The 18032-nt window shown below is 45.1% G+C and overlaps 2 protein-coding genes and 1 pseudogene across 2 annotated transcripts; all 3 read left to right on the plus strand.

The window, feature by feature from the left end:
• The first annotated feature begins 329 nt into the window (after nt 1–329).
• Nucleotides 330–4489, plus strand: LOC118097289 (nicotinamide N-methyltransferase-like). The gene is made up of 3 exons (XM_035140023.2): nt 330–509; nt 1634–1841; nt 3031–4489. The coding sequence occupies exons 1-3, from the start codon at nt 350–352 to the stop codon at nt 3455–3457; spliced, it is 795 nt and encodes a 264-aa protein (XP_034995914.1). The 5' UTR covers nt 330–349; the 3' UTR covers nt 3458–4489.
• Nucleotides 4490–6225: 1736 nt separating this feature from the next.
• LOC118097057 (nicotinamide N-methyltransferase-like) lies at nt 6226–10164 on the plus strand. The gene is made up of 3 exons (XM_035139635.2): nt 6226–6823; nt 7934–8141; nt 8481–10164. The coding sequence occupies exons 1-3, from the start codon at nt 6676–6678 to the stop codon at nt 8905–8907; spliced, it is 783 nt and encodes a 260-aa protein (XP_034995526.1). The 5' UTR covers nt 6226–6675; the 3' UTR covers nt 8908–10164.
• Nucleotides 10165–10688: 524 nt separating this feature from the next.
• LOC118097290 (nicotinamide N-methyltransferase-like) lies at nt 10689–14109 on the plus strand (annotated as a pseudogene).
• The last annotated feature ends 3923 nt before the right edge of the window (nt 14110–18032 follow it).

The raw sequence follows: 18032 nt of genomic DNA on the forward strand, positions 1-18032 counted from the left end.
ATTACATAAATGGATTATGGGATTTCTCTCTCTCTCTCTCTCTCCTTCTCTTTATATAAGATACTAATTGTTTCCAACAGATAATTTCGAAAATATATGGAAGAGTGCCAGAGAGGTAAACCTAGAAGAATTTTGCAAGGTGGTTGTTTTGCTTCTTTGCTTGCTTTTATACAGGTGGGAAGAGAAGCTAATAAGGATATCACAACCTATTGGAATCAGCAAGGCTTCATTTTTTAAGAATGGAAAAACCACAACAACCCTTGGTTACATAACAGGAATGCAGAGGTGGAGCCAGATCTCCAAAAAGACACCCCAAAAACCTCTCAGCCGAGTATTCTGCAGATTTCCAATGATCGTGCAAATGGCTTTCACTGAAAAAGACTTCTATGCTGCACATTTCAATCCAAAAGATTATTTGGACACCTATTACACCTTCAGCTCTGGAAAAGAAGAAGAGAATGGCTTTTTGATATTCTACCTGAAAAATCTCCACCAGGCATTCATTTTAGGTAAGTGCTGGTGTACTTCATGGGTTCCAGAGCTGTCGCCAAACTGGGTTGCCTGGAAAGAGATCCCTCAAAGGGATATGAATGATCCATTTGATTATGTCCAGAGTTGCCAGCCTCTGCGGAAGCCCATGGTGGGAGAAACCTTTAATACCAGTTGGATCTATAGCAGTGGTAGCTTTCCAGCTCCCGTTAGCCCCGACCAGCGTGTGTCAATGCTCAGGGGAATGATAAGAGTTGTGGTTCAGCAACATTTAGAGGGCTGCAGGTAGGAATGGGCAAGCCTGTCATCTGTCGTTTCTCATTCTTCCAGCCTTAAGTTTCATTCCCCACATTTCCGTTTTTGAATCTGTAGGGGGAATAATTACATCAGCATGGAAATTCATTAGCATTTTAGAACTGATTTAATTGCACAATTCTTCGTGCAATTTTTGCGTAATACACAGTTTTTTGCAAAGCAGTCTTCCCTAATACAATGCATTTTTAAAATATCGATTTAGCTAAGATATAAACTTTTATGCATATTTTACCCTGCTACAGTGGTACCTTAGGTTACAGACGCTTCAGGTTACAGGCGCTTCAGGTTACAGACTCCACTATCCGGGAAATAGTACCTCGGGTTAAGAACTTTGCTTCAGGATGAGAACAGAAATTGTGCGGTGGCGGCGCGGCAGCAGCGGGAGGCCCAATTAGCTAAAGTGGTACCTCAGGTTAAGAACAGTTTCAGGTTAAGAATGGACCTCCAGAATGAATTAAGCTCTTAACCTGAGGTACCACTGTATATGTATTTCGGAGCCCATTTCTAGAACTACACAGCAAAATTCAGAGATGTGTGAATCTTGAAAGCTACCTGTGCGTCACTTCATATATTGTTTTGAAAATAGCAGATTAGGCAGGATTGCCTACCAATGCAAATAGAATTGAATTTCTCCCTCCCCCCATTAGCACAGGTTAGCCACCCTTGATCTATAGTGATTCAGCAGCAATTTTGAAACACCGTGAGAAACTTTCCCTGCTGATATTCATCTATAACGTTGTTGACTAAATGTGAAATGACCAGGCAAGGCTATTGTTCTCCAACATGGCTGACACCTGAACACATGTGTTATTGGGTTGATGCCATACAGATGCCATAAAAGGGGACACCCTGATTGATATTGGAAGTGGGCCGACCATCTACCAGTTCCTCTCGGCTTGCGAGTCCTTCCGAGAGATTGTCGCCACAGATTATTGCGATCAGAACTGGGACGAGATGCAACGATGGCTAAGGAAGGAGCCAGGAGCTTTCGACTGGAGCCCGGTGGTGAAATACGTGTGCGAACTGGAGGGTAACAGGTATGGAGAATTCACTGGTTGCTTCCAACATATATATAAAAATAATGACCGCTCCCCACATCAAAAGGGGGGGGGCTCCTTTTGCGTGGTCTTGCGCAGCTCCCTAGATCCCATTGCAGTTCTTGGTACTTCGGGCTGGTTTCACCCCCCCCCCCAGGATGGATACCTGGAGGTCTCCACCTACCTCACCCAATCCCACCTGGGGAGGCGTTGCCAGGGGATCGGCCAGGTAAGGGGAGGGACCGCCCTGCCCACACAACAGAAGGTGAACCTTACCTACGAAGCAGCAGTTTGCTCCAGAGCTTCTCCCAAACTGCCCTCCCTCAGTTAAGTCTTCTTTTGCAGGTTAACCTCTTCTCCACAGGTACGCAGGCGCTGCTACATCATGGTGGCTGTTGAAGGGCCGGAAAGGAATTTTCCTGCATTGGCAGGGTTTGCCTTTCTCGTAGCAAAACGTCACAACTTTGGCAGTTTCAGGCCTTGGATTGAATTCTTTAGTCTATCTTCCTAAATGGGGGTGTGTGAAGCGGAGACCCATGCCCCCTTTCCGGCGGTGATCCCAGGGTTCCCCATTAAAGGGGTCTTGAGGGGAGGCATTGGTCATACGCTGAGAGGTTGTAATTGCTCTCCCCTCCAACGGTGGTGAAATGGGGGGCAGGCTCTCTGCTTGAACATGATCTCCAGAGCCAGCCCAATCCCCACATATTTTGGATAATCCTGATGTCTCCCGGCTGGGGACTGGGTAGGATAAACGCCCAATGCCTGAGCCAAGGTCTCCCTGCATCTGAAACTTAATGAAACTGGGACCAATTTTAATCTCATAGCACGTTGCCTTGTGTCATTATGCCACTCAGGGGTCACCTGGGGTTGGGGGGACTCCGCCTGTCCACGCAATAAAATATTAAACATTTCAAAAACTTCCCAATATAAGACTGCCTACAGAAGTCTGCTAAAGGTTATACAGTTACTTATCTCCTTGGCTCAGGGGTTACATAACTGCATACCCTCCAACATTTCCCCAAACAAAATAGGGACATCCTAAGGAAAAATGGGACATTCTGGGAATAAATCCAAAACTGGGGTGGCTTCTGTAAATCTAGGACTGTCCCTGGAAGTTAGAGACACTTGGGGGGGTCCGACATTGTGGGGCGCAGGAATCTTTTCACATTCATCTTTCATTCTCCCTCAGGGAAAAGTGGGAAGAAAAGGAAGAAAAGGTCCGAAGAGCCATCAAGCAGGTACTGAAATGTGATGTGACCCAGGCCAGCCCATTGGGCCCTGTGGCTGTGCCTCCAGCGGACTGCTTGCTGTCCTCCCTATGCCTGGAAGGTGCCTGCAAAGACCTGCCCACCTACCGCTCTGCCATGAAGAACATCAGCTCCCTTGTCAAACCAGGGGGGCACCTTGTCTTATGCTCTATCCTAGAAGAAACCTACTACAAGGTGGGCCAGCGGCCCTTCTCCTGCCTCTACTTGGAGCAGGCATCTGTGGAGGAAGCCCTCAAGGTGGCAGGCTTTGCTGTCAAGTGGCTCAAGGAGACCAAGATCAACTTGCCGCTCTCTGTGACGGACGCGAAGGGGGTCTGCGTTGCGGTGGCCCAGAAATGCCAGAATTGAAGGGAAGACCGCTGAAAGAATAACAGGGCGAAGCAGGAAATATTGTGTGGTAGAATTTGTAAAAAATACTAGCTATTTCTTTAGAACTTTTATGTATGCGACAAAAGCAGCTAAAATATGATATGCACAGAAATGGAAAGAGGAGAAGGTTCCACCGAAGGAGGAGTGGCTTTTAAAACGAATGGTTTATGCAGAAATGGCAATGCTGACAGCGAAATTAAGAGATCAAGAAGAATGGAAGCCTTTCATGGACTATTTAGAAAAAGATTACACTCAAATGAAATTATGGGCAGGATTCAAGATTAAAGAAATTATAGTATATGCTTTGATAGAGAGCCTACATGTCAAGAGTTGTAAAAACTGTAAAACAGTGTGTGAGAAGACCTTGTTGGGAGAATCTCTTTAGTCAGACTGTGAGTGTCAAGAATCTTTGCGCAGGAAAAACTCAGCTTTGAGTTAGCCTGACAGCGAGTAGGCACCCTATTCTTCCTGCTGAATAAAGCATCTAATTCTGATCATGCAGACATTTTTTCCCTCCAAGAACATGAATTAGGGTGCATCCACACTTCTACTTTTCCCACCGCTTCCTCCACCCCACCCCGGAAAAAAATGCTGTTCATTGCTGAATTGCAGTGTTGCTTCTCCTACAGATTGGCGTTTGTTCTGATTCAGTAGTAAACAGCAAGGAAAGTGGCAAGGCAAACAGAAAACCTCTTAGAGCTCATGCCTAGAACAGCACAGAATAAGTGGAAATGTGGACAAGCCCCAAATTTCTACACATGTGTAAAACTAAGGTGAGGAAATGCCTCTGTATAGACCTGTGTACAGTCATACCTCGGTTTAAGTATGCCTCGGTTTGAGTACTTTCAGTTTAAGTACTCCGCGGACCTGTCTGGAACGGATTAATCCACTTTCCATTGCTTTCAATGGGAAAGTTTGCTTCAGGTTAAGTACGCTTCAGGTTAAGTACAGACTTCCGGAACCAATTACGCTCATACCTCGGGTTAAGTACGCTTCAGGTTGAGTAATCTACGGACCCGTCTGGAATGGATTAATCTACTTTCCATTACTTTCAATGGGAAAGTTCGCTTCAGGTTAAGTACAGACTTTCGGAACCAATTGTGTACTTAACCCGAGGTACCACTGTAATTTATAGGGCTGTGGACTCCATTTTGCATGCCCTCCAACATTTCTCCAATGAAAATAGGGACACCCAATTGAATAATTATAATTTTACTATTTATACCCCATACATCTTTCTGGGTTGGCCCAGCCACTCTGGGCAGCTACCAACATATATAGAAACATAATACTGTAAAACATTGAACGTTTTTTAAAAACTTCCCTATACAGTGGTACCTCCGGTTGTGGAAGGGATCCGTTCCGGAGGTCCAGTCACATCCCGAGGTTTCGGCAACCTGAGGACCACTTCTGCACATGCACAGAATGCTTATGCGCATGCGCACATGGCAAAACCCGGTAAAATACTTCTGGGTTTGCCACACACACATCCCGAAGTTTACGTAACCAGAGGATTATGTAAATGGAGGTGCGACTGTACAGGATTGCCTTCAGATGGCTCAGTGGTCAGATAACTCCATACTCTCCAACATTTCTCCATTGAAAATAAGGACATCCTAAGGAAGAGTGGGACATTCTGGGATGAAATCAGAAATTAGGACAAATTCTCTAAATCAGGGGCATCTCTGGAAAATAGGGGCAGTTGGAGGGTCTGAATTTGTGGGTTCCCTAGCAGCTGCTGTTTTTCTGTTTGACCAAGTAAAGGCGCATCAAACATCACAATGGTGTGTTTATTGAAGAAATCCACAACAAGTTAATCTATATCTAGAACTATGCTTGCTGTGAGCTCCATCCTAAGGAAAACAGACCTACATAAATACTGCACCCTGGAACTGCCACACAGCTCAAAGAAGCAGGGCGAGTGTTGTAACAAATTGACATAGTTTTAAATTTTTTCTCTTTTTTTTTTTAGCTTGGCTTTGCAATGGTTAAACCCACATCCAGCCTGATTGACTGGACATTCGAATGGAGGCGGGTCTGCTTGGAGCTTAAAAGGAGGGAGGAGCCGTTTTGCCCATTGGAGAGCACAAGGGAATGGGAGTGTGGGTGGTTGCAGGGTCAGGATAGCGGAGGGTTTAGATGAGGAATAAGCAAGTTCCATGTTACGTGTTTGACAATAATAACTTGTGACAATAATGAAGCTTGTACACGCATGAATCTTTAAAGCAACCATTATGAATTTGAGTTAATAAACTTTCATCTTTTATGTGCCAAGGAGAAATCGTTTTTCTTATTTCCAGCACGGTTTCGAAAACAGTATAGGTGGGGGCTCTTTAAAGGACAAAACTTCCCTTAAGAGTGGCGCCAATAGTTTCTGTCATTGAGTAACACAGTATAGGCTGAAGGTGGACGACCTGGTGTGTCACAGAGTTGCGGATAGGCAAGCTTTTAGAGTGAGGGATTTCAAGCTGAGGGAATCTCCTCACTGGGGGCAAAGGGGTTAGTCGCACAAACAGCCTCGAGTTTCATAAGATACCTGGCCACGTGTGTTGGAAGCAAACTCCACTTACTAATAAACCCAAGATTGAAGAGGGGTTTATAAATGATCTTCAGGGAAATAGGGAGGTGGATTTTGCCTCAGTGCCTTTAGTAAGTGAGAGAGAAGATGGGTTCCCTAGGTGCTCTTCTAATAATAGATTAAGAGGGGCAACCGTCACACCGTTTTAGCAACGGTTTAGCACCCTGGAACTGCCACACAGCTCAAAGAAGCAGGGCGAGTGTAACATTATGCAAATAAGTTAATTATTTCCAGGTATTGTGATCCCAAAGTTTAACTGTTATTACGCAAAGGGACGGTGGGATTTTCCCTCTCTCCCTTTACAAGACTATAATTGTTTGCAACAGATAATTTCTCAGAGATAGGGGAGAAAAGATTAGCTTACATAAGATGTCCCAGAGGTAAACCTAGAAGATATTTAAAAGGTATTTGCTTGTTTGCATGTTTTTTAGAGGCGGGGGTGGGGGGAGGATCTGACAGGCTGGAAATCTGGTGGCTTTATTTAAAGAAAAACAACAGAAGAAAAACCCCTGACGACCCTTGATAGCATCGTAGGAATGCAAAGGTGGAGCCAGTAAACAAAACTCCCTATAAACACTCGCCAAACTGAGCATTCTGCAGATTTACAAAGAACGTGCAAATGGCTTTCACCGAGAAAGACTTCTATGCTGCACATTTCAATCCAAAAGACTTTTTGGACACCTATTACACCTTCAGCTCTGGAAAAGAAGACGAGAATGGCTTTTTGATTTTCTACCTGAAAAATCTCCACCAGGCATTCATTTTAGGTAAGTGCTGGTGTATTTCATGGGTTCCAGAGCTGTCGCCAAACTGGGTTGCCTGGAAAGAGATCCCTCAAAGGGATATGAATGATCCATTTGATTATGTCCAGAGTTGCCAGCCTCTGCGGAAGCCCATGGTGGGAGAGACCTTTCATACCAGTTGGATCTATAGCAGTGGTAGCTTTCCAGCTCCCGTTAGCCCCGGCCAGCGTGTGTCAATGCTCAGGGGAATCATAGAGGAGTTGTGGTTCAGCAACATTTAGAGGGCTGCAGGTAGGAATGGGCAAGCCTGTTATCTGTCGTGCAATTTTTCGTGCAATTTTTCGTGCAATTTTTGCATAATACACAGATTTTTTGCAAAGCAGTCTTTCCTAATACAATGCATTTTTAAAAAATATTGTTTTAGCTAAGATATAGACTTTTATGCACATTTTACCCTGCTATATGTATTTTTGAGCCCATTTCTAGAACTACGCTGCAGAATTCAGAGATGTGTGAATTTTGAAAGCTAGCTGTGCGTCACTTCATATATTGTTTTGAAAAGAGCAAATTAGACAGGTTAGCCAACCAATGCAAATAGAATTGATTTTCTCTCTTCCCCCATTGCACAGGTTAGCCACCCTTGATCTATAGCAGGCTTCCCCAAACTAAGGTCCGTGGGCCAGATGCGGCCCGTGAGGCTCATTTATGTGGTCCCCGGTGACCCCCGCTGCCTGCTGCCGCTGTCCACTCTCACCGGTGCGGCACGGTGTGGCTGCCCACTTCCAAATCAGAAAGGCACCGGAAATAGCTTGCGCTCTGACTTCCGGGTCAGAGGAGACCCGTGAACATGGGCACAAGCTATTTCCGGCACTCCTCCAACCCAGAAGTGCATCAGAAATAGCATGTGTGCATGTGTATGGGCGTGCTCTCATGCACGCTACCCTGGCGGGTAAGTTTGGGACCCCTGATCTATAGTGATTCAGCAGCAATTTTGAAACACTGTGAAAAACTTTCCCTGCTGATATTCACATATGATGTTGTTGACTTAATGTGAAATGACCAGGCAAGGCTGTCGTTGTCCAAGAACCATGGCTGACACCTGAACACATGTGTTATTGGGTTGATGCCATACAGATGACATAAAAGGGGACACCCTGATTGATATTGGAAGTGGGCCGACCATCCACCAGTTCCTCTCGGCTTGTGAGTCCTTCCGAGAGATTGTCGCCACAGATTATTGCGATCAGAACCGGGAGGAATTGCAACGATGGCTAAGGAAGGATCCGGGAGCTTTTGACTGGAGTCCAGTGGTGAAATACGTGTGCGAACTGGAGGGTAACAGGTATGGAGAATTTGCTGGGTTGCTTCCAACATATATAAAAACATAATAAAATATTAAACATTTCAAAAACCTCCCAATATAAGATTGCCTTCAGAAGTCTGCTAAAGGTTATACAGTTACTTATCTCCTTGGCTCAGGGGTTACATAACTCCATACCCTCCAATATTTCTCCAAAGAAAATAGGGACCTCCTAGGAAAGGTGGGACATTCTGGGATCAAATCTAAAACTGGAATGGCTTCTGTAAATCTGGGATTGTCCCTAGAAGTTAGGGACACTTGAGGGGTCCGGCATTGTGGGGCGGGGGACTCTTTTCACATTCATCTTGCATTCTCCCCCAGGGAAAAGTGGGAAGAGAAGGAAGAGAAGGTCCGAAGAGCCATCAAGCAGGTACTGAAATGTGATGTGACCCAGGCCAGCCCATTGGGCCCTGTGGTTCTGCCTCTAGCAGACTGCTTGCTGTCCTCCTTTTGCCTGGAAAGCGCCTGCAAAGACCTGCCCACCTACCGCTCTGCCCTGAAGAACATCAGCTCCCTTGTCAAACCAGGGGGGCACCTTGTCTTAGGCACCATCTTAGAAGAAACCTACTACAAGGTGGGCCAGCGGCCCTTCTCCTGCCTCTACTTGGACCAGGCATCTGTGGAGGAAGCCCTCAAGGGGGCAGGCTTTGTTGTCAAGTGGCTCAAAGTGACCAAGAGCAACTTGCTGCTCTCTGTGGCGGACGCGAAGGGGGTCTCCGTTGTAGTGGCCCAGAAATGCCAGAATTGAAGGAAAGACCACTGAAAGAATAATGGGGCAAAGCAGGAAATATTGTGTGGTAGAATTTGTTTTTAAAAAAGTTATTTCTTTAGAACTTTTATGTATGTGACAACAGCAGCTAAAATATTATATGCACAGAAATGGAAAAAATAGAATAGAATAGAACAACAGAACAGAATAGATCTTTATTTTCATTGTCCCCTTGTGGGAACAACTAAATTTCTTGTTGCTGTATCAACTCAGATAAGACACTCCACATGAATTAAAATACTAATAAGCACAATACAATACAGAACAATAAACAAATAAAATAAAATGACTTCAAAGTCCGGAATTTCCATTTAAGGCCAAAATTGCTCTAGGAAAGACACTGTTCTTGAGACGGCTCGTTCTCGCCTTCATTGTTCTATATCTCCATCCCGATGTCAGGAGCTCAAAGAAACGATGACCAGGATGTGATAAATCTCTTGATATGTCTAATGCCTTTCTATGGCACCTGATGGTATAGATATGTTCTAAGGTAGAGAAAGAAGAACCAATGATACTCTCTGCTGTTTTGATAATTCCATGCAACACTGTCCTATTCCGACAAGTGCAGCTTCCGTACCACACACATAAGCCATAAGTGAGCACGCTCTCAATGGCACAGTGATAGAAAGCCAGCAGCAACTTTTGCGGAAGGTGATTTTTCCTTAAAATTCTCAAAAAAATTGCGTCTTCTTCGCAATCACCCTTATATTGACACTCCAGGACAAATCCTCCTGTAACTCAATGCCCAAGAATCTGAACGTTGTCCCCCTCTTCACACAGGTTCCATCCATCAAAAGTGGCTGGACATCAATTTTCTGCTTCCTGAAGTCCACCACAAGCTCCTTTGTTTTCTTTGTATTTATAAGCAACTTATTGGTTCTGCACCACTTTATCAACCGCTCCACCTCATTTCTGTAGTCCATCTCACCCTTCTTATGAGAGATGACCCCGATCACAGTCGTATCATCTGCAAATTTAACAATCCTGTTACTAGGGTGGGCAGAAACAAAATCACACATGTAGAGAGTGTAAAGGAGTGGGCTAAGCACACATCCCTGTGGTGCTCCTATATTAGTACTGAGCATGTTGGAAGTATAAGGGCCCAACCGGACCTTCTGGGGGCAATCTGACAGACAGTCCAATATCCACCCACAGAGTGATGGCGGGAGGCCCCAACCCCCCAGTTTAAATACCAGACGTCGTGGTAAAATGGTGTTAAATGCTGAGCTAAAATGTACAAAGAGCAATCTGGCATAGCCCCCCCCCCCACCGCTCCAAATGTGCAAGAACAGCATGGAGGGCAATCGCCACAGCATCCTCCGTCGATCTTTTTGTTTTATAGGCGAATTGGAATGTGTCCAGTCCCCCTGGCAGGCAGGTAATAACATAATTCTGTACTAGAACTATACTTGCTGTGAGCTCCATCCTAAGGAAAACAGACCTACATAAATACTGCACCCTGGAACTGCCACACAGCTCAAGGAAGGAGGCCGAGTGTAACATTATGCAAATAAGTTAATTATTTACAGGTATTGTGATCCCAAAGTTTAACTGTTACTATGCAAAGGGACGGTGGGATTTTCTCTCTCCCCCTTTCCAAGATAATAATTGTTAGCAACAGATAATTTCTCGGAGGTAGGGGAGAAAAGATTAGCTTACAAAAGAAGTCCCAGAGGTAAACCTAGAAGAAATTTACAGGGTATATTTGCTTGTTTGCTTGGTTTTAAGGGTGGGAAGGATATCATCAGGGGCGTAGGGAGATGCTGCGACACCCGGGGCGGCAAATTGCCATTCCCCGTAAGGGCCGCAAAGCGCGTGCGGAACACCGTGGAGCCGCTGCATGCCAGCGGCACCCCGAACGGACTGCGCATTTGCGGGTGGAGGCAAGGGGCAAGCCAGGGAGGCCGAGTTTCTGTCACCCCCCAGGTGTCGCTCGGGGGGACCCCCCCGCCCCTGCTTGCTCCGCCCCTGGATATCATGACAGGGTGGAACTAGCTAGGCTTCATTTTTTTAAAAAACCAAACAGAATAAAAACCCGTAACGACCCTTGATAGCATCATAGGAATGCAAAAGAGGAGCCAGAACTCCCAAAAGACACTCCAAAAATGTGTTAGTCAAACATTCTGCAGATTTCCAAGGATTGTGAAAATGGCTTTCACCAAGAAAGACTATGCTGCACATTTCAATCCAAAAGACTTTTAGAATGCCTATTACACTATTAGATATCATGACAGTTTGGAACTAGCCAGGCTTCATTAAAAAAAAAAAAAAACACCAAACAGAAGAAAAACCCCTAACGACCCTAGATAGCACCATAGGAATGCAAAGGTGGAGCCAGTAAACAAAACTCCCTATTTGGACACCTATTACACCTTCAGCTCTGGAAAAGAAGACGAGAATGGCTTTTTGATTTTCTATCTGAAAAATCTCCACCAGGCATTCATTTTAGGTAAGTGCTGGTGTACTTTATGGCCTGGAAAGAGATCCCTCAAATGAATGATCCATTTGATTATGTCCAGAGTTGCCAGCGGAAGCCCATGATGGGAGAGACCTTTAATACCAGTTGGATCTATAGCAGTGGTAGCTTTCCAGCTCCCGTTAGCCCCGGCCAGCGTGTGTCAATGCTCAGGGGAATCATAGAGGAGTTGTGGTTCAGCAACATTTAGAGTGCTGCAGGTTGAAAAGGGCAAACCTGTCATTTGTTGTTTCTCATTCTTCTAGCCTTAAGTTCCATTCCCCACATTTCCACATTCCAGTTTGCAGGGGGGATAATTAAGTTCTTATGAAAATGCATCAGCATTTTAGTGCAAACGTCTCCTAACAGACAGAATTCTGTGTGCAATTTTTTCATAATACACAGAATTTTTGCAAAGCAATTTTCCCTAATAGCTTTCAAATATTGTTTCACAAATGCACAAACTTACTTTTATGCACATTTTACCGTTATGTGTATTTTTGTACCCATGTCTTGACTGTAGATCTACACTGCAAAATTCAGAGATGTATGAATTTTGAAAGCTAGCTGTACGTCACTTCATATATTGTTTTGAAAAGACCAGATTAGGCAGGTTTGTCTACCAATAGAAATAGAATTGAATTTCTTTCTTTCCCCATTAGCATGTTAGCCACCCTTGATCTATAGTGATTCAGCAGCAATTTTGAAACACCATGAGAAACTTTCCCTGCTGATATTCACCTATAACATTGTTGACTAAATGTGAAATGACCAAGCGAGACTGTCGTTGTCCAAGAATCATGGCTGAAATCTGAACAAATGGTTTAATGGGTTAATGCCAAGCAGATGACATAAAAGGGGACACCCTGATTGATATTGGAAGTGGACCGACCGTCTAACAGTTCCTCTTGGCTTGTGAGTCCTTCTGAGAGATTGTCGCCACAGATTATTGCAATCAGAACTGGGAGGAATTGCAACGATGGCTAAGGAAGGAGCCGGGAGCTTTCAACTGGAGCCTGGTAGTAAAATATGTGTGCGAACTGGAAGGTAACAGGTATGGAGAATTTGCTGGCATGGGATATTGAAGGTGGAATTTTAAGACTCCTCGGCACTCGGATGCCCTCTGGAAGGAAGGTTGGTACAGCCATCACAGGTTCTTGTAGACCGCAAATGAAACAAGCAGCAATCAGGCACTGTAGATTAGTTTCCCCAGTTGGTTTATTTGCGCACAGCACCTTTACTGATCCAACGTCTAATAGGAAAATAACATCTGCAAAGCGGAAAAGCACATTCAGAGTAAATGGCACTTCGCTCAGGGATCTGACATGGGAAGAATTGCTGCATTTATAGCTCTCCTTTCCTCCAAGAAGTTCAAAGCATAGCTGCTTCTCTCCTCCTGCCACCCATTTTTTCCTCTCAACAATCTTTAGGTAGGGGCTGTTAGGATTCCTGCTCCGTGTTTGCAGTCATGGGATTGTTTTCTATCACATGACAGTGTATGCCACTGCCACCCAGGGGCGGGCTCACAGTGCATGGTGTGTGGGGTGTGGAGGGAGCCTGCTGTGACCTCACCAGCCCAGCCCTTGCAGATGCTTCAAATAAGTCCAAACAGACTGAAGGGCACACTCATGGTGCCCTGGCAGCCCTGTGCGGCTTTGGGGGTGAACTCAGGCACTGGAGCCCAACAGAGGAGAGGGGCAGTGATGTTGCTGCTGCCTCTCCTCCTCTGTGCTGCTTACACCCATGGGTCTGCCGTGACCTAAGAGTCGAGTTGCAACCGGCTCCGCAGCTCCCTCCTATGCTGGAACCAGGCCCCAAAGGCTTGGCGTGGCTTCCCTCTCCATGGCTTCAGCCTGGTTGCACCCCGTCAAACAAAATAGGCCCAGGACCACCACCCCCCCCCAGTTTCCCCATGCTATGCCACTGGGTAGGGATGTGAGAGAGAATGACTAGCCCAAAGTCACTTGGTGAGCTTTGTGGCCAAGTAAGCATTTGAACCTGGCTCTCTCCAGTCCTAAACCACTCCTCTAATCCAGCCTGGTTCCCTCCAGTTGTTGTTGGGCCACAACTCTCAGGACAGCTGGGGCTTATGGGAGTTGTAGTCTCCCAACATCTGGAGGGCACCAGGTTGTCTCAGGCTGCTCTAACCTGTAGGACACTGGCTCACCCTTTGAGATCCACAGCAACCAGGAATTATTCACACATTCAGTTTAGGATGTGGAGCGATCATGAGATGTGCCTGGCTAGAATTAGGAACATTGAGGACAGGTGTTGGGCATTGTGGGGGGCAAGGATCTTGTCATGTTCATCTTTCATTCTTCCCCAGGGAAAAGTGGGAAGAGAAGGTCCGAAGAGTCATTAAGCAGGTACTGAAATGTGATGTGACCCAGGCCAGCCCAACGGGCCCTGTGGCTCTGCCTCCAGCGGACTGCTTGCTGTCCTCCCTGCGCCTGGAAAGCACCTGCAAAGACCTGCCCACCTACAGCTCAGCCCTGAAGAACATCAGCTCCCTTGCCAAACCAGGGGGGGCACCTCGTCTTAGGCTCCATCCTAGAAGAAACCTACTACAAGGTGGGCCAGCAGCCCTTCTCCTTCCTCTACATGGAGTTCTCAAGGAGGCAGGCTTTGCTATCAAGTTGTTCAAGGAGACTAAGATCAATTTGCCACTCTCTTTGATGGATGCGAAGGCATTCTGCATTGTGGTAGCCCAAAAACACCAGAGCTGAAGGGAAGACCACTGAAAATGTCTGGGAAAATCTGGACGTATGGCCGCCCATGTCGGCAGTGCTCTTTTTGCCGATTTCCCTTAAAAATAGCTCAGAAATGGCCTTTTTTTAAAAAAATGGCAACCCTAGCAGAAATGGCAATGCTGAAAGGGAAATTAAGAGATCAAAATTAGGAACTTTTTAAATAGAAGAATGTAAGCCTTTCATGGACTATTTCAGGCTTCCTCAACCTCGGCCCTCCAGATGTTTTTGGCCTACAACTCCCATGATCCCTGGCTAGCAGGGCCAGTGGTCAGGGATGCTAGGAATTGTAGTCTCAAAACATCTGGAGGGCCGAGGTTGAAGAAGCCTGGACGCTGGAAGCCTAGAAAAAAAAATTACAGTCAAATGAAATCATGGGCAGGATTCAAGATAAAAGCAGCGGAATAAAAATGACAAATAATTGTATAGAGAAACCTTTTGTAACAGAGAAAGATATAACACAGTAGAAAAGGTTTGAGTAAAAACACTGTGGAGCTGAGAGAGGGAAGTCAGCTTATGAAATAATGTAATTATTTGATTTGAAGGTTATTGTGAAAATGTTTGAAAAAATTAATTAAAAAATTGTATATTAAAAGAAAGAAAGAAAGTTACCCGGCCCAGCACAGGAATGAGAAGCCAACATGTGTTCTTCCTCAGGCTGACAAGCCAAAGCAGGGATGGGGATCCTGTGGTTCCCCATTCAGATTTTGTTGGACTACAGTTCCCATCAGGCCCATCAACCAGTTTGTGGGAATTGTAGTCCAGCAACATCTAGAGCAGCGGTAGCCAAAATTTTGGAACCAATGGGCACATATCACATTCTTAAGAAGTGCTAGGGGTACTAAAATGGCTACCATGTGGGGGTGTGGCATAGCAAAAAAAAAATAGAGCCGACAACTTAATGCTTACTGTGGGAAGTTAGCTATGTTGTGGAGGTCCTGATTGTGGAGATCACACAACAATTATCTCCCTCTCTCTCCCTCATTGCTGCCCAACAATAACAGTACCAGGATGTGGTACTGAAGAAGTGTGCATGCACACAAAAGCTCATACCAGTGACAAACTTAGTTGGTCTCTAAGGTGCTACTGGAAGGGGAGGGATTTATTTTGTTTCGACTGCGCCAGACCAACACGGCTACCTACCTGTAACTAGTACCAGGAAAAATACACATGCTGGCCACATCAAACTCATTTCACAGAAATTGCCTAGAAGGTACCTGCACATTTAGCCCCATAACTTTCTTTCAAGAAAAGAAAGCTCAGAAGCTGGGTCACCTTCCCAGGGGTACCAATGAAAGCCTTTACAGGTGCCATGGCACCCATGGGTGCTGGGTTGGTGACCCAGGGTTTAGAGGGCCCCAGGTTTCCTGACCTAAAGTGGTCAAATCAATGAAATCAATGTTCATAAGTACCCAGGGTGTCAACACACCATCTTTTGCACTTAGAGGCCTAAAGCTGTATATACACTTTAAAAATTAGCGCAGGGAAAGGTGTGCCATTTAAATGCCCTGCAATGCCCCTGGCAGGGAGTGAAAGGCCCTCTGTGCTTCCACAGAGGTACTCTCTTCTTCCTTGACCTCCGTGCCGCAGGGTTTGTGGCTGACGCGGAAGACGGATCCAGGAGCTGAGCTGCAATGAGGTCGTGTTGCACAGGGGAAGCCCTGCCTGGCTGTTGTCAGGAGATGGTGTCCTCGCTTTGCCCATCTTTGCAACTCGGGAGGACAGAATTGGTGACTCCTCCTTGGAGGAGAAGAGCTGAGCTAAGCAACGGGGACCATGGTTGCCATGTGATTTTCATTTACAGTGTGGAGCTGAATTGGATCTGGAGGGGTGTTGAGCTGCCAGATTCATAGCATAAAATTTTTCTTTATAAAGCATCCAGAGGCCAGCCTCCCCTGGGCTGAGGCCCCCTATCCTGATGAGTTCCTGGAAGTGCAATTTGTGCTTGCACAATAAAAGTGTTTATGGTACCCCTTCTAGACTGAACGCAGACATGGAAGTGAAACTATGGCTTCCGCAATTTGTTTTTCTTTAATATCTGCTCCTACGTGGGAGCAGTGCTTTGCTGAGCCTGGTTTTGATTTTGAGGCTTACTGCTTTCCAGGGAGCATTCACCCATCAGACAAGAAGCTCTTAAAGCATCAAGAGAAATCAAAACCCACAAGCGGCATTTGCATGTAGTTTTGTCGTGCAATGATACCAAGGGATGGGGATGCTCTACAGTCAGAGTAAATTACACTGTTGTGCCCATCCTTCCAACATTTCTCCAATGAAAATAGGGACATCCTATTCCATAGCAGTAGTGGTTATTATTATTATTAATTTATTATTATTATTATTATTATTATTATTATTATTATTATTATTATTATTTATACACCACCCATTAAACATTAAAAAATATTCCTTTACAGTCCTGCCTTCAGATGTCTTCTAAAAGTTGTATAATTACTTATTTCCTTGGCTCGGGGGTCACATAACTCCGTACCCTCCAACATTTCTCCCATGAAAATAGGCACATCCTAAATAAAAGTGGGATATTCCGGGATCAAATTAGAACCTGGGACAGCTTCTGTAAATCTGGGGCTGTCCCTGGAAAAGAGGGACACTCGGAGGGTTTGTTGTGTTTAACACAGCACTCCACACAAGGGCAAGAATGCAACTTCCTGCAGCGATGGAGTCCTTGGGCCACTCTGTAAAGTGGATTCTGAAGTAAACTCAGGATCCAATCTAGGGGCTTGATCTTCCCAGACTGCATCAAATGAGTCCACTTTGGAATCTGAGTTCAACTGATTCCCCAACCCTCAACCCCAGGGCTGCGGAACTGGCATGCCCCCAGATATTGTTGGGTCACAACTCACACCATCTCTGGCAACTGGCCATTGGGAGATGGAGCCTGACAACATCTGGAAGGCATTTAGCTGAAAGCCGCAAGATACTATCTGAAACAGGAAACCATTGTTTAGAACCAGAGTTCCTCATCCTCAAGACAATGATCTGTCTGTGTGCTCAACAAGTGAGACTGTGACTGAGAACTAGCTTGAGTTATCTCTCTCATCACCCCCCTCCACTTGCTTGCCTTCTGAACATGTGTGGTCACAGATTCATGTTTTTGTCATGTGCAAATGGACACCTGAACAGGGTGAGCATTTCCTGGTGCTCCCATCCAGCAGTCATTTGTGAATAATGTTTGATCCAGAGCTTTGCTGGACCAGGTCTGTCTAGTCTGGTATGCAGCTTCCAAAGAGTGTCCATTGAGATGCTTCTGAGAAGAACACATGAGTAAAACACTTGGGCCGAAGCGCTGCGCCATTCCTCCAGGTATCTGGTACTCTGTGATAGACGGCCTCTGGACATGGGCGTTCCATTTATTTATATTGGCTAATACTAATCGAAAGGCACACCTTCCATGAATATTTCTAATTTTTTAAGATTACCTATTATTAATTATTATTATTATTATTATTATTTAAAAAAACAACAGAAAACTTGAAACACTGATCTTGGAAATAGAGAGGTAAAGTTGTGATTGCCATAAGAAACAGCAAATAATTTGTCTGTTTACAGCCCACCAACTAATTGAAATCCTTAGCACGGACAATTCTGTCAAATTTTGTTTCTCTCTGTTTCCAATTTCGTGTCTTAAATTCAATTCTCCACATTTCTGCAGAAATTTGCATTATTTATTTATTTATTTATTTAAAAAATGCCATGGAATTTAAGTGCACATTTCTCCCAATATTGTATATACATTCTTGCAAATCTATTTCCCCTAATTTAATATATTTGTGTATGTTGTTTTTGCTAATACATTCATTGCGTGCCCAGGCGCAGACCTCTCTTCCCTGGGAGCCAAGTCCCAATAAGACAACACATCGTAGTTATGGGATTTAAATAGTGTG

This window comes from Zootoca vivipara, chromosome 15, assembly GCF_963506605.1.
Source record: "Zootoca vivipara chromosome 15, rZooViv1.1, whole genome shotgun sequence".
NCBI lineage: Eukaryota > Metazoa > Chordata > Lepidosauria > Squamata > Lacertidae > Zootoca > Zootoca vivipara.

Bases quoted from the DNA above. Each gene is read 5' to 3' on its own strand.
- LOC118097289 (XM_035140023.2), top strand. From the start codon at position 350: ATGATCGTGCAAATGGCTTTCACTGAAAAAGACTTCTATGCTGCACAT. The intron at 510-1,633 runs GTAAGTGCTGGT...GATGCCATACAG, and splicing joins CCACCAGGCATTCATTTTAG to ATGCCATAAAAGGGGACACC. The intron at 1,842-3,030 runs GTATGGAGAATT...ATTCTCCCTCAG, and splicing joins TGCGAACTGGAGGGTAACAG to GGAAAAGTGGGAAGAAAAGG.
- LOC118097057 (XM_035139635.2), top strand. From the start codon at position 6,676: ATGGCTTTCACCGAGAAAGACTTCTATGCTGCACATTTCAATCCAAAA. The intron at 6,824-7,933 runs GTAAGTGCTGGT...GATGCCATACAG, and splicing joins CCACCAGGCATTCATTTTAG to ATGACATAAAAGGGGACACC. The intron at 8,142-8,480 runs GTATGGAGAATT...ATTCTCCCCCAG, and splicing joins TGCGAACTGGAGGGTAACAG to GGAAAAGTGGGAAGAGAAGG.